The sequence below is a fragment of the Hyperoodon ampullatus genome (genome assembly GCF_949752795.1).
Source record: "Hyperoodon ampullatus genome assembly, chromosome: 2".
Classification (NCBI taxonomy): domain Eukaryota; kingdom Metazoa; phylum Chordata; class Mammalia; order Artiodactyla; family Ziphiidae; genus Hyperoodon; species Hyperoodon ampullatus.
Window position 1 is genome coordinate 68,964,719 of NC_136915.1, and position 15,076 is coordinate 68,979,794.

At 37.4% G+C, this 15,076-nt stretch overlaps 1 protein-coding gene across 2 annotated transcripts in view; it reads left to right on the top strand.

Annotated features, from left to right (window-relative positions):
* Positions 1 to 15,076, top strand: part of NEXN (nexilin F-actin binding protein) — a gene marked incomplete at its 3' end in the record, with an annotated part of 57,247 nt that overhangs the window by 34,772 nt on the left and 7,399 nt on the right. For both annotated transcript variants that reach the window (XM_079726208.1, XM_079726207.1), the window contains exons 8-9: positions 1,461 to 1,649; positions 6,166 to 6,366. In XM_079726208.1, the coding sequence (XP_079582334.1) occupies positions 1,461 to 1,649; positions 6,166 to 6,366 (390 nt within the window). The remainder of the gene's footprint in view (positions 1 to 1,460; positions 1,650 to 6,165; positions 6,367 to 15,076) is intronic.

A 15,076-nucleotide genomic window follows, 5' to 3' on the forward strand; every position in this document is an offset into this window, starting at 1 on the left:
TTCAGGTTTTTCCGTAAAACGTTATGGAAAAACCCAAACAAACTTTTTGGCCAACCCAATATTTTGGGTAGTTACAGTTGGATAATACCTACACATTTTAGATATCACTGGTGGTCAATTTAGTGAAAAGACATAGAAATATCATTAATTAATCAAATCATAAATTTCAATGAGTATTTAATTAATTTAATTAGAATTACATTAGAATTTTAATTATAAAATCATAAAATTTGAATTGTATATAAAATATTTCCAGATAATGTTTTATCCATTTAATAACCATAGTTCATAGTAAAAAAAATCCATGAAAATTACAGAATGAGAACTTTCTTTTATTATGTAAGAGACTCAGTTTGTGTATACTTGAACCTCAATTTAAGTACACACACACAGACACACACACTTTTTTTTTTGGAAGATAAATTGTAGAATTTTTAATCAATGAAATACTACACAGCAATAGAAAATAATTAACTACAGGTAGCCCCATCAACACAGATAAATCTAAAAAAAACTACAAGATTCAGCAAAACTGTAAGTCAATAGGACCACATACAGTATAATTTCTTATATGTAAAATTCAAAAGCTGCAACACTGAACAAATTTTTACATATTCAAACAAAGCAAAAGAATAACAAACACAAAATTAAGCATATTAGTTTCCTCTGAAAAGCCAGCAAAAGGTGGATGGGCTCTTGAAGGATACACGAGGACCTTCAAGAGTACTGGAAACATTCCATATCTTAAACTGAGTAGGACCCACATCTGTGTGTTGGTGTTACTTTTATTTATTTATTTATTTATTTATTTATTTTAACATCTTTATTGGAGTATAATTGCTTTACAATGGTGTGTTAGTTTCTGCTTTATAACAAAGTGAATCAGTTATACATAAATATATGTTCCCATATCTCTTCCCTCTTGCGTCTACCTCCCTCCCACCCCCGCATCCCACCCCTCCAGGTGGTCACAAAGCACCGAGCTGATCACCCTGTGCTATGCGCCTGCTTCCCACTAGCTATCTGTTTAATGTTTGATAGTGTATATATGTCCATGCCACTCTCTCACTTCGTCCCAGCTTACCCTTCCCCCTCCCTGTGTCCTCAAGTCCTTTCTCTAGTAGGTCCACACACATGTTTTATGTTTGTTCTGGGAGAGTTAATGTTTAATAAAACTTTTAAATGATTCCTTAAGAATTTTAAACAATTAATCTTATCCATTTAAAAATTTGACTTGCTTGAGCAGTTTTATTTAACTTGGGTACATCTTTATTTGGAATTTTTCCAAATTTGATTTTTTAAATCATATGAGACGTTATAAAGGAAGGGGATTTTGGTCAAGAATACTAGAACAAAGAAACATTTCTGTGTAAGGTGGCTGAGTCTGTGCCTTTTGATTTATAATTCATTCCTGTCTTTGATGAATCCCAGTTCTTAGTAGTGAGTTGTTTCTTGGTTAGGTAAATGAAGAGGAGGAAAACCAAGACACAGAAAACATTTTTAAAGGGTACCGCCCTGGTAAACTCAAACTCAGTTTTGAAGAAATAGAAAGACAAAGGAGAGAAGATGAAAAAAGGAGAGCAGAAGAAGAAGCCAGAAAAAGAATAGAGGAAGAAAAGAAGGCATTTGCTGAAGCAAGGAGAAGCATGGTAAGATAGAATATGACTGGAGAAGGCCATTGGGATTCAGTATGTTATGAGAATCATTCAACTTTGGGGAATACCCTATTATTTCTGAACTTATATGCCAAAAGTAGGGATGACATATAAGTTATTAAAGTCTCCTATGGCATAACACTGTCAGTTAAAGGTGTTTGCTTCATTATAGTGTTGAGAAAGTTCTGATTAAATTGCTATGCCTAGCATAGAGGGGTGTATGTTATCGTCCTTCTCTGGGAAGGCATGTTTTCCAGAACTAAGTATCTAAGCGAGGAGGGAGGGGGGTTCCTACCCCCACCTTTCCTTCCCTCCTCTCCATTCTCTTCTCCTTTCCACATTTCCTCCTTCCCTCCCTCACTCCTTCCTTCCTTTCCTCCTTTCTTTCCAGTATCCATCCCATCTGGGATATATTAAATGATCAAAGCCATTTAATCACAATTAGTTAACTCTCCAAAATGCTTACCATCACTCTGGATATTGCTACTAAACTTTGTTACAAAGTTATACTTCTTATACCATTTTTTAAAATTTTATTTATTTATTTTGGCTGCGTTGGGTCTTCGTTGCTGTGCACGAGCTTTCTCTAGTTGTGGAGATCAGGGGCTACTCTACACGGGCTTCTCACTGCGGTGGCTTCTCTTGTTGTGGAGCACGGGCTCTAGGTGCGTGGGCTTCAGTAGTTGTCACTCGCGGGCTCTAGAGCGCAGGCTCAGTAGTTGTGGCACATGGGATTAGTTGCTCCACGGCATGTGGGATCTTCCCAGACTAGGGATCAGACCCGTGTCCCCTGCATTGGCAGGCGGATTCTTAACCACAGAATCCAGGGAAGCCTCTATACCATTTTAATGTTTGTTAAATATAGTTACCTGAGAAACTTTATTTTTAAGTAAGTTGACACGTGAATGCTGCATCCCCTTCCTGAAACATTTTAATTGGCTTCAATGATATCATGACTTGGTTTTCTTCCTGTGTCTGGGTGAGCTTCAGACAGATATATCCAAGTGTTTATTTGGCTTCATCACCCACCCAGATGCTCAAATCAGAAACCTGAGAGCCTTAAGCACTTCCACCTCTCATTCATGCCTCACATCCAGTCATTCACTGTCTCATTTCCTATATCACTCTAAAAATTGATCAGTTTTCCCCCATTTCCCACTACCACTACTATAATGCAGGTCACTGTTATCCCTTGCCTCAGGCCAACTCCTAATTAATTTGCTTTCTTGCCTATAATCCATTATTTTCCTATAAAGCCAGAAGTGGCCTTTCTTAAAAAAAAAAAAAAAGTAAATTTGATTATGTTACTATTTTGCTTAAAAATTTTCCACGTCCCTTAAAACAAAAATCCAAACACTAAAATTTTAAAATAAATTTCTTTATAACCTTGCCCTAGTATTTTCTCCAGTTTCATTTCTTGATTCTTCCTTTTTTTTTTTTTAAATAAATGTATTTATTTATTTATTTTTGGCTGCATTGGGTCTTTGTTGCTACATGTGGGCTTTTTCTAGTTGCGGCGAGTGGGGGCTACTCTTTGTTGCAGTGTGTGGGCTTCTCATTGCGGTGGCTTCTCTTGTTGCGGAGCACGGGCTCTAGGCACACGGGCTTCAGTAGTTGTGGCTCTCAGGCTCTAGAGCGCAGGCTCTAGAGCAACTAAGCAGCTCACGGGCTTAGTTGCTCCACGGCATGTGGGATCTTCCCGGACCAGGGCTCAAACCCCTGTCCCCTGCATCAGCAGGCAGATTCTTAACCACTGCGCCACCAGGAAAGTCCCTCTTGATTCTTCCTTAATCTGCCATGTTTGTTCCAGACATACTAAATTTCTTTCCATTTCTTCAAAACGCTATGCTCTCATCTCTGGAACTTCATAAATGCTATATGAAACGTGTCTCTCTCTTTTCCCTGTGCTGAGCTATCTCCTATTCATATATTCCATTTCCTCTGGAAGCCTTTCCTGATAATACAAGTTCCAGAAAGGTGTTCCTTTCATGTATTCTTAGAGCATTTAGTGCTCCCCTAGCACAGCACTAGTGCTGTATTGTTGTGGCTTATGGCCATCTTCCTCACTCAGTGAGGCTGAGACCACATCAAGCACATGGCACGGGACTTCACTGAAGTCCGCGCACTCTAGGGCCCACGTGCGTCAACTACTGAGCCCACATGCTGCAACTAAGGAAGCCCACGTGCCTAGAGTCCATGCTCCACAACAGGAGGAGCCACTGCAATGAGTAGCCCACTCACCGCAACAAAGAGTAGCCCCTGCTCACCACAACTAGAGAATGCCCGTGCACAGCAATGAAGACCCAATGCAGCCAAAAAAAAGGAAAAAGACGGTGCTTGGACTTAGGAAAAGAAAAGCACACGGCACAATGCATTCTAGTGTAACAAACTTCCTGTAAATGCTTGTGGAATAAGTGATTTATTTTATTTTATTATTTTTTGTTGAAGTAGAGTTGATTTACAATGCTGTGCCAATCTCTGCTGTACAGCATAGTGACTCAGTTATACACATTTATACATTCTTCTTTTTAATATTCCTTTCCATTATGGCTTATCACAGGATATTGAATATAGTTCCCTGTGCTATACAGTAGGACCTTGTTGTTTATCCATCCTATATATAATAGTTCACATCTGCTAATCCCACACTCCCAGTCCTTCCCTTTCCCCACCCCTTCCCCCTTGGCAACCACAAGTCTGTTCTCTATGTCTGTGAGTCCGTTTTGTAGATAGGTTCATTTGAGCCATATTTTAGATTCCACATATAAGAGATATCATATGGTATTTGTCTTTCTCTTTCTGACTTCACTTAGTATGATAATCTGTAGTTACATCCATGTTACTGCAAATGGCATTATTTTCTTCTTTTTTATGGCTAAATTGGAATAAGTGATATTAATACTGTCTTATTAGGTAATCCTTGATTCACAAATGGTTTCTACACAGAAACCCTACAAACATTCTGAAAGCACTTAATTTCTGGAGAATCAGCTGGTTCAGAAGTGGTAGATAAGAAGTAGCTGTGAAGATCAGGAAATCTAGTCCTGGGAGCAGATTTTTAGGCCAAATCTGCCGTTTTGTAATGACTCACTAGTGGAAAAAGTGCAGGGAAGGAAAATGGCATTAAACCAAAACTCTGGTTTCCTAAAGACATTTCTATATCAGGAAAGGAAAGAGAAACTTTTTCTTTCATTTATGTTGTTTTCTTATCTAGGGCCAAGTATTGTCATTTCATATTATTGCTCAGTTAACTCATATATTAATACAAATTTTTTTGGCAATCTGGATTTTAAGACCATATAAACATTATTTCTAAGTTGAACTGGTTCTGTGGTAAAGCCTGTCATATATAAAACTTGGAACAAATAATAATTACCCTGTACCTCTCTTATTCCTATGTCTAGTTCAGCCACAGGGACACAATTCAAGTGAGAGGTTTATGTATATACTTTCAGGGGCTAGAATTAGGTCATTGGTTTTCATGGCAAAATGTACTCCAAGTCAGTGATTTAAAAGCAGAGTTTCTATTTGCAATTTAGAGATTGCCTATATACAGGGAATGATATTGTAATAATAAAACTGCTATTTGGGAGTTTACCATAGTGTCAGACACACTGCAAAGTGTTTCCAAACTTTATGTAATTCTCATGACAACTCTATGAAAGTTGTCACAGATAAGGAAACTCAGATTTAGAGAGGCTATTTAACTTGCCCAGGGTCATAACTAAATGGCAGTTAGACATGTAATTCATGAAATTACAAAAAGGTAGTCTAAATAGTTATTTATAATTTTATTAGAAAGACTTTTAAAGTTTGGAATTTCACCTTTTCCACATAGTATTTGTGTTGACTTTGGACAAGTTACTTTTTAGTGCCTCAGTTTCCTCATCTATAAAATGGGGATATTAATGACACCTACTTCACAGGGTTACAGAAAAATAAGTCAATACACATAAAGTGCTTAGAATTGTACCTGGCAGCTATAAGTATTAACTATTATTATTTATTTTTAATTACCCTGACAGTAAATAAATCAGCACAATAAATCACAGCATTAACTGATTTTTGCCTGATTATGAAGGGGTCATGATATCTAATTCATTCAGGTAAAAACCATGATTTAACTGAAATGTTCTATTTTAATTACCAGAATGGAGGTTCATTTTAATCCAATTAAAACGTTTTCCCAATATTAGAACATCTTTTTAATTTTTTTAATTAAAAAAAGTTTTGTTAGAACATCTTAATGTCTAATTCAAATTACTCATAGTATAAAGTCAAAGTATTTATTTGTGTTCACTGGAATGGAGACTTTATGGTCACCATTTTCTCTGTTACTACAAAATACTTTAGTCTTACAGTTTCTAATAATTCCTTCTTGTTTATTGTTTTATACTTTTAAAGAGAATTTTTGGTTTTTAGTTCAATGTGAAACCTTTCTATTCAAGAAATATTCCCTTTGTAGTATGTATAATTCTGTCAAGAGTGATAAAAGAATTATTTTAAATAGGTAGTAGATGATGACTCCCCAGAGATGTATAAAACAATCTCGCAAGAATCTCCTCTTACACCGGGAAAACTAGAAATTAATTTTGAAGAATTATTAAAACAAAAAATGGAAGAAGAAAGACGACGAACAGAGGAGGAACGGAAGCATAAGCTAGAGATGGAAAAACAGGAATTTGAACAACTGAGACAAGAAATGGGAGAGGTAAGACTTTAAGAAATGTCCATTTTTACTCCACAAATATTTATTAATCTCAGTATTTCACATGCATTACCTTACAATAACTTTCTAAGTATTATTATTCACATAAAGGACACTCCTATGAGGCATTTGGTACAAGTTTCAGCATAGTTGAGTGTACCTTCCCAGCCTGCTATAACTCTACTCCTTCTTGCTAGTTTGAAAAATATATAAGATTCCAAGTGACTGAGATATTACTGTAGTACGTAAGTAAATATTTCTTCCTATATGCCTCACAATTGTGTGAGATTACACCATGATTGAGAACTGTCACTCTAGAGTACTTAATATACCCATTTATACTTATTTTCCTTGAAACAGAATTAAACTGGTAATCAAAATAAGAAAAAACTGTAAGAGTACCATGGATGTTAATAGGAATATCAGTTTGGCAAGTCTTTGAATAATTTTACAGGCATACTGCATTTCATTGTGCTTCACTTTATTGCACTTTGCAGGTACTGCACTTTTTACAAATTGAAGGTCTGTGGCAACCCTGCATGGAGCAAGTCTGTTGCCACCATTTTTCCAACAGCATTTGCTCACTTTGTGTCTCTGTGTCACATTTTGGTAATTCTCTCAATATTTCAAACTTTTTCATTATTATTATATTTGTTATGGTGATCTGTGATCAGTGATCTTCATTGTTACTATTGTAGTTGTTTGAGGGTACCACAGACTGCTCCCATATAAGATGGTCAACATAATCGATAAGTGTCTATGTTCTGACTGCTTCACTGACCGGCTGTTTGCCCATCTCTTTCCCTCTCTTCAGGCCTACCTGTTCCCTTACACAACAGTAATGAAATTAGGCCAATTAATGGTCTCTGAGTGTTTAAGTGAAAGTAAGAGTCGCACATCTCTCACTTACACTTGGCCAAGAAGCGATTTGTCTCACTTTAAATTAAGCTAGCAAGATTAAGCTTAGTGAGGAAGGAACGTCGAAAACTGAGACAGATAGGCCAAAATCTAGGCCTCTTGTGCCAAACCATTAGCCAAGATGTGAATGCAAAGGAAAAGTTCTTGAAGGAAATTAAAAGTGCTCCTCCAGTGAACACACAAATGATAAGAAAGTGGAAGAGCCTTACTGTCGATGTGGAAAAAGTTTTAGTGGCCTGGATAGGTCACATAAGCCACAACATTCCCTTAAGCCAAAGCCTACTCCAGAGCAAGGCCCTAACTCTCTTCAATTCTATGACGACTGAGAGATGAGGAAGCTGCAGAAGAAAAGTCTGAAGCTACCAGAGGTTGCTTCTTGAAGTTTAAGGAAAGAAGCTGTCTCCGTAACGTAAAAGTGCAAGGTGAAACAGCAAGTGCTGTTGTAGAGGCTGCAGAAGTTATGCAAAAGATCTAAGATAATCAAAATGAAGGTGGCTACACTAAACAATCGATTTTCAATGTAGACAAACAGGCTTGTATTGGAAGAAGATGCCATCTAGGACTTTTTTAGATAGAGAGGAGAAGTCAATGCCTGGCTTCAAAGCTTCAAAAGACAGGTTGACTCTCTTGTTATGGGGTAAAACATAGCAGGTGACTTTAAGTTGAAGCCAATGCTTACTTACCATTCTGAAAATCCTAGGGTCCTTAAGAATTCTGCTAAATCTACTTTGCCAGTGCTCTATAAATGGAACAGAGAACCTAGATAAAGCAATCTATTCACAACCTGGTTTACTGAATATTTAAAGCCCACTGTTAAGACCTACAGCTCAGAAAAAAAGATTCCTTTAAAATATTACTGCTCATTAATAGCGCACCTGAAAGAAACTTCTCTAGGCAGGAGACACAAGAGAAGGAAAAGACATACAATAATGAACCCAAAACAATTAAGAAAATGGGAATAGGAACATACATATCAATAATTACCTTAACTGTAAATGGATTAAATGCTCCAACCAAAAGACACAGACTGGCTAAATGGATAAAAAAACAAGACCCATATATATGCTGTCTACAAGAGACCCACTTCAGACCTAAGGATGCATACAGATTGAAAGTGAGGGGATGGAAAAAGGTATTCCATGCAAATGGAAACCAAAAAGAAGCTGGAGTAGCAATTCTCATATCAGACAAAATAAACTTTAAAATAAAGACTATTACAAGAGACAATGAAGGACACTACATAATGATCAAGGGATCAATCCAAGAAGGAGATATAACAATTGTAAATATTTAGGCACCCAATATAGGAGCACCTCAATACATAAGGCAAACGCTAACAGCCATAAAAGGGGAAATCGACAGTAATGCAATCATAGTAGGGGACTTTAACACCTCACTTTCACCAATGGACAGATCATCCAAAATGAAAATAAATAAAGAAACACAAGCTTTAAATGATACATTAAACAAGATGGACTTAATTGATATTTATAGGACATTCCATCCAAAAACAACAGAATACACTTTCTTCTCAAGTGCTCATGGAACAGTCTCCAGGATAGATCATATCTTGGGTCACAAATCAAGCCTTGGTAAATTTAAGAAAATTGAAATCGTATCAAGTATCTATTCCGACCACAACACTATGAGACTAGATATCAATTAGAGGAAAAAATCTGTAAAAAATACAAACACATGGAGGCTAAACAATACACTACTTAATAACCAAGAGATCACTGAAGAAATCAAAGAGGATATCAAAGAATACCTAGAAACAAATGACAATGAAAGCCGACGACCCAAATCCTATGGGATGCAGCAAAAGCAGTTTAAAGAGGGAGTTTATAGCAATACAATCCTACCTTAAGAAACAAGAAACATCTCAAATAAACAACCTAACCTTACACCTAATGCAATTAGAGAAAGAAGAAAAAACTCCCAAAGTTAGCAGAAGGAAAGAAATCATAAAGATCAGATCAGAAATAAATGAAGGAAACAATAGCAAAGATCAATAAAACTAAAAGCTGGTTCTTTGAGAAAATAAACAAAATTAATAAGCCATTAGCCAGATTCATCAAGAAAAAAAGGGAAAAGACTCAAATCAATAGAATTAGAAATGAAAAATGAGATGTAACAAATGACACTGCAGAAATACAAAGGATCATGAGAGATTACTACAAGCAACTCTATGCTAACAAAATGGACCACCTGGAAGAAATGGACAAATTCTTAGAAAAGCACAACCTTCCGAGACTGAAGCAGGAAGAAATAGAAAATATAAACAGACCAATCACAAGCACTGAAATTGAGACTGTGATTAAAAATCTTCCAACAAACAAAAGCCCAGGACCAAATGGCTTCACAGGCAAATTCTATCAAACATTTAGAGAAGAGCTAACACCTATCCTTCTCAAACTCTTCCAAAATATAGCAGAGGGAGGAACACTCCCAAACTCATTCTACAAGACCACTATCACCCTGATACCAAAACCAGACAAAGATGTCACAAAGAAAGAAAACTACAAGCCAATATCACCGATGAACATAGATGCAAAACTCCTCAACAAAATACTAGCAAACAGAATCCAACAGCACATTAAAAGGATCATACACCATGATCAAGTGGGGTTTATTCCAGGAATGCAAGGATTCTTCAATATATGCAAATCAATCAATGTGATACACCATACTAACAAATTGAAGAATAAAAACCATATGATCATCTCTATAGATGCAGAAAAAGCTTTCAACAAAATTCAACACATGTTTATGATAAAAACCCTCCAGAAAGTAGGCATAGAGGGAACTTATCTCAACATAATAAAGGCCACATATGACAAACCCACAGCCAACATCGTTCTCAATGGTGAAAAACTGAAACAATTTCCACTAAGATCAGGAACAAGACAAGGTTTCCCACTCTCACCACTGTTATTCAACATAGTTTTGGAAGTTTTAGCCACAGCAATCAGAGAAGAAAAAGAAATAAAAGGAATCCAAATCAGAAAAGAAGAAGTAAACCTGTCACTGCAGATGACATGATGCTAAACATAGAGAATCTTAAAGATGCTACCAGAAAACTACTAGAGCTAATCAATGAATTTGGTAAAGTAGCAGGATACAAAATTAATGCACAGAAATCTCTTGCATTCCTATACACTAATGATGAAAAATCTGAAAGAGAAATTAAGGAAACACTCCCATTTACCATTGCAGCAAAAAGAATAAAATACCTAGGAATAAACCTACCCAAGGAGACAAAAGATCTGTATGCAGAAAACTATAAGACACAGATGAAGGAAATTAAAGATGATACAAATAGATGGAGAGATATACCATGTTCTTGGATTGGAAGAATCAACATTGTGAAAAGGATTATACTACCCAAAGGAATCTACAGATTCAGTGCAGTCCCTATCAAACTACCAATGGCATTTGTCACAGAACTAGAACAAATAATTTCACAATTTGTATGGCAACACAAAAGACCCCAAATAGACAAAGCAATCTTGAGAAAGAAAAATGGAGCTGGAGGAATCAGGCTCCCTGACCTCAGACTATACTACAAAGCTACAGTAATCAAGACAGTATGGTACTGGCACAAAAACAGAAATATAGATCAATGGAACAGGATAGAAAGCCTAGAGATAAACCCACGCACATATGGTCACCTTATTTTTGATAAAGGAGTCAAGAATACACAATGGAGAAAAAAGACAGCCTCTTCAATAAGTGGTCTGGGAAAACTAGATAGCTACATGTAAAAGAATGAAATTAGAACACTCCTTAACACCATACACAAAAATAAACTCAAAATGGATTAAAGACCTAAATGTAAGGCCAGATAGTATAAAACTCTTAGAGGAAAACATAGGCAGAACACTCTATGACATAAATCACAGCAAGATCCTTTTTGCCCCACTTCCTAGAGAAATGGAAATAAAAACAAAAATAAACAAATGGGACCTAATGAAACAAAATCTTTTGCACAGCAAAGGAAACTATAAACAAGACAAAAAGACAACCCTCAGAATGGGAGAAAATATTTGCAAATGAAGCAACAGACAAAGGATTAATCTCCAAAGTTTACAAGCAGCTCATCCAGCTCAGTATCAAAAAAACAATCAACCCAATCCAAAAATGGGCAGAAGACCTAAATAGACATTTCTCCAAAGAAGATATACAGATTGCCAACAAACACATGAAAGAATGCTCAACATCACTAATCATTAGAGAAATGCAAATCAAAACTACAATGAGGTATCACCTCACACTGGTCAGAATGGCCATCATCAAAAAATCTACAAACAATAAATGCTGGAGAGGGTGTGGAGAAAAGGGAACCCTCTTGCACTGTTGGTGGGAATGTGAATTGGTACAGCCACTATGGAGAACAGTATGGAGGTTCCTTAAAAAACTAAAAATAGAACTAACATACGACCCAGCAATCCCACTACTGGGCATATACCCCAAGAAAACCATAATTCAAAAAGAGTCATGTACCATAATGTTCATTGCAGCTCTATTTACAATAGCCAGGACACGGAAGCAACCTAAGTGTCCATCGACAGGTGAATGGATAAAGAAGATGTGGCACATATATACAATGGAATATTACTCAGGCATAAAAAGAAACGAAATTGAGTTATTTGTAATGAAGTGGATGGACCTAGAGTCTGTCATACAGAGTGAAGTAAGTCAGAAAGAGAAAAACAAATACCATATGTTAACACATATATATGGAATCTTAAAAAAATGGTTATGAAGAACTTACAGGCAGGACAGGAATAAAGACGCAGACGTAGAGAATGGACTTGAGGACATGGGGAGGGGGAAGGGTAAGCTGGGACGAAGTGAGAGAGTGGCATGGACTTATATATACTGCCAAATGTAAAGTAGATAGCTAGTGAGAAGGAACCGCATAGCACAGGGAGATCAGCTCGGTGCTTTGTGACCACCTAGAGGGGTCAGATAGGGATGGTGAGAGGGAGACGCAGGAGGGAGGAGATATGAGGATGTACATATATGTATAGCTAATTCACTTTGTTATAAAGCAGAAACTAACACACCATTGTAAAGCAGTTATACTCCAATAAATATGTTAAAAAATAAATAGTGCGCCTGATCACCGAAGAGCTCTGATGGAGAGTTGTGACGATATTAATGTTGTTTTCATGCCTGCTAGCACAGAATCCATTCTGCAGCCCATGGATCAAGAAGTAATTTCTACTTTCAAGTCTTATTATTGAAGAAATACGTTTTGTAAGGCTATAGCTGCCATAGATCGTGATTCCTCCAATGGATATGGACAAAATCAATTAAAAACCTTCTGGAAAGGAGTCAACATTCCAGGTACCATTAAGCAGAGTTTTAGAAGACTGACTCCAATTTTGAAAGAAATTCTACAGCGGGTACAATGCTATCAAAGAGCATTGCAAGCTACAGAGACATCGTTCACAAAAGAAAGAGTCAATTGATGCAGCAAACTTCATTGTTGTCTTATTTTAAGAAACTGTCACAGCCGCCGCAGCCTCAGCAATTAACACCCTGATCAGTCAGCAGCCATCAACACTGAGGCAAGACTGTCCAACAGCAGAAAGATTACAACTCACTGAAGGCTCAGGTGATGGTTAGCAATTTTTAGCAATATTTTAAAGTTAAGGTATGTACATTATTTTTTTAGACATAATGCTATTGCACACTTAATAGACTACAGTATAGTGTAAACATAACTTTTATATGCACTGGGAAACCAAAAAATTCATGTGACTCACTTTATTAAGATATTCGCTTTATTACAGTGGTCTGGAATTGAATTCCCAATATCTCCAAGTTATGCCTGTATTTTATTAAATTATTCTAAGATAGAATTTTGATACTATTAAATACCTTAGTATGGTTTCACCAGCATTGAAATGAATTTTAAAAATACATATATAGGGACTTCCCTGGTGGTGTAGTGGTTAAGAATCAGCCTGCCAATGCAGGGGACACGGGTTCGAGCCCTGGTCTGGGAAGATCCCACATGCTGTGGAGCAACTAAGCCTGTGTGCCACAACTACTGAGTCTGCGCTCTAGAGCCTGCAAGACACAACTACTGAAGCCTGTGTGCCGCAACTACTGAAGCCCACGTGCCTAGATCCTGTGCTCCACAACAAGAGAAGCCATCGCAATGAGAAGCCCGCACACCGCAATGAAGAGCAGCCCCTGCTCACCACAACTAGAGAAAGCCCTCACACAGCAACAAAGACCCAACACAGCCAAAATAAATAATTTAAAAAATACATATATACACATACATACCTATAGACTGTACAGGGCCAGCTTCATGAACATGCAACTTGTGCCCTCACAGGACGCCATGCTCAGAAGGGACACAGGATTTAGTGCTCTGAGGTTGCCTTTGAAATTTTAAATAAGTTTATCTTTGAACTTGTGTGTGTTGTAATTGAAAGTTGGTTGGACAGTGGAGCCTGCACCAGAGTCTCGGAGCCTTGGCTCACCCACTCCACGTGACATCTCCATGCTTCCTCATGGTGGGCTCTCAGCAACCCTTTTCCTACCTCCTGATGTCCTAGGACCCTGTCTAACCTTCACCTTCCTAACCCTGAACACTGCTTCTCTCCATCTGGATGGCCAACCAGTTACATAGGCACAAGTGGGGAGGGTGAGGGAAGAGGCCAGCATTCCACTGTCACCCTTGGCCTCCGGCTGGGCAGGGGGCCCTAGCAACAACACGAACAGCAGTGTCTGGGATGAGTGCACAACCCCATTACTTGGGGTGAGGTGAGCAGTGGCTTTCCCAGCCTAAGTAGGATTGACAGTGATATGGCATGTTTGGTAGGTGACTTGGTGGGGGCCTCTTGCCAACTCCTGATCTAGGAACCGAGTGGGGTTCCTTCACAGAGGTTGCAATCTCTTAGAAGTTGCCTCCTTGTCATGGGTTGGAGCAATGGGACTGTGGGGATATTTACTTCCTTGCCCAGATCAACCAAGAGACTATAAATGCTGCATAAATATATAGTTAATAAGAAAATATAATGAATATGCTGTAGAAAAATACTGCAAAGTGTACCCTCAGAATTTTTAAAAAATGTAATAGCATTTATTTTATAAAGGAAGCTGAAAATGAATTGTCTGTCTAGAAAAACAAAGTAAATTAGAATATATTTTAGTAATACTGTTGGGAAGTAATCTAATTCATATATGGCAGGGTGTAATTGTCTGACATTCTGGTGCTACTAAGTGACTCACTCCACTGTGTCTGGGAGTTTTCAAACAAGTAGAATGCTAATTCCAAGATTACATAGATCATAACTGATTAGTTCAACCATTAATTTTGATCAGAGTGATGTGGGAACCATTGTGATATGATGTGATAATTTGTTAATTTTGTTAATTTGATAATTTGATAATTTTGTTAATTTCTGGTATTTTAGGAGTTGCCCATTTTCACCCACATAGACCAAAAAGTGGAGGTAGTATAAAGGAATAAACTTTCTTTTTTCCCTTTGTTGAACCAAGAAATTAAGCCTCATGTCAACATCATCCACCGTGACTCTTCCCGCAACCCCACCCTGCCCAGTCCCACCTTTTTTTTTTTCTCTGCCTAGAACTCTAGGTCTTCCCCAGGAGAAGTGTACCAGGAATAACTGCAATATTCTACCACTCCATTAGGGTTTAGTGTAAGAAGTATACAAAGAAAAGGGAAAGACAAGGTAAAAGACAAGGGAAAGGAACCTGAATAAAAGGTATTCAAGATAAAATTGTATAAAGAATTGGAACCCAATTTTTG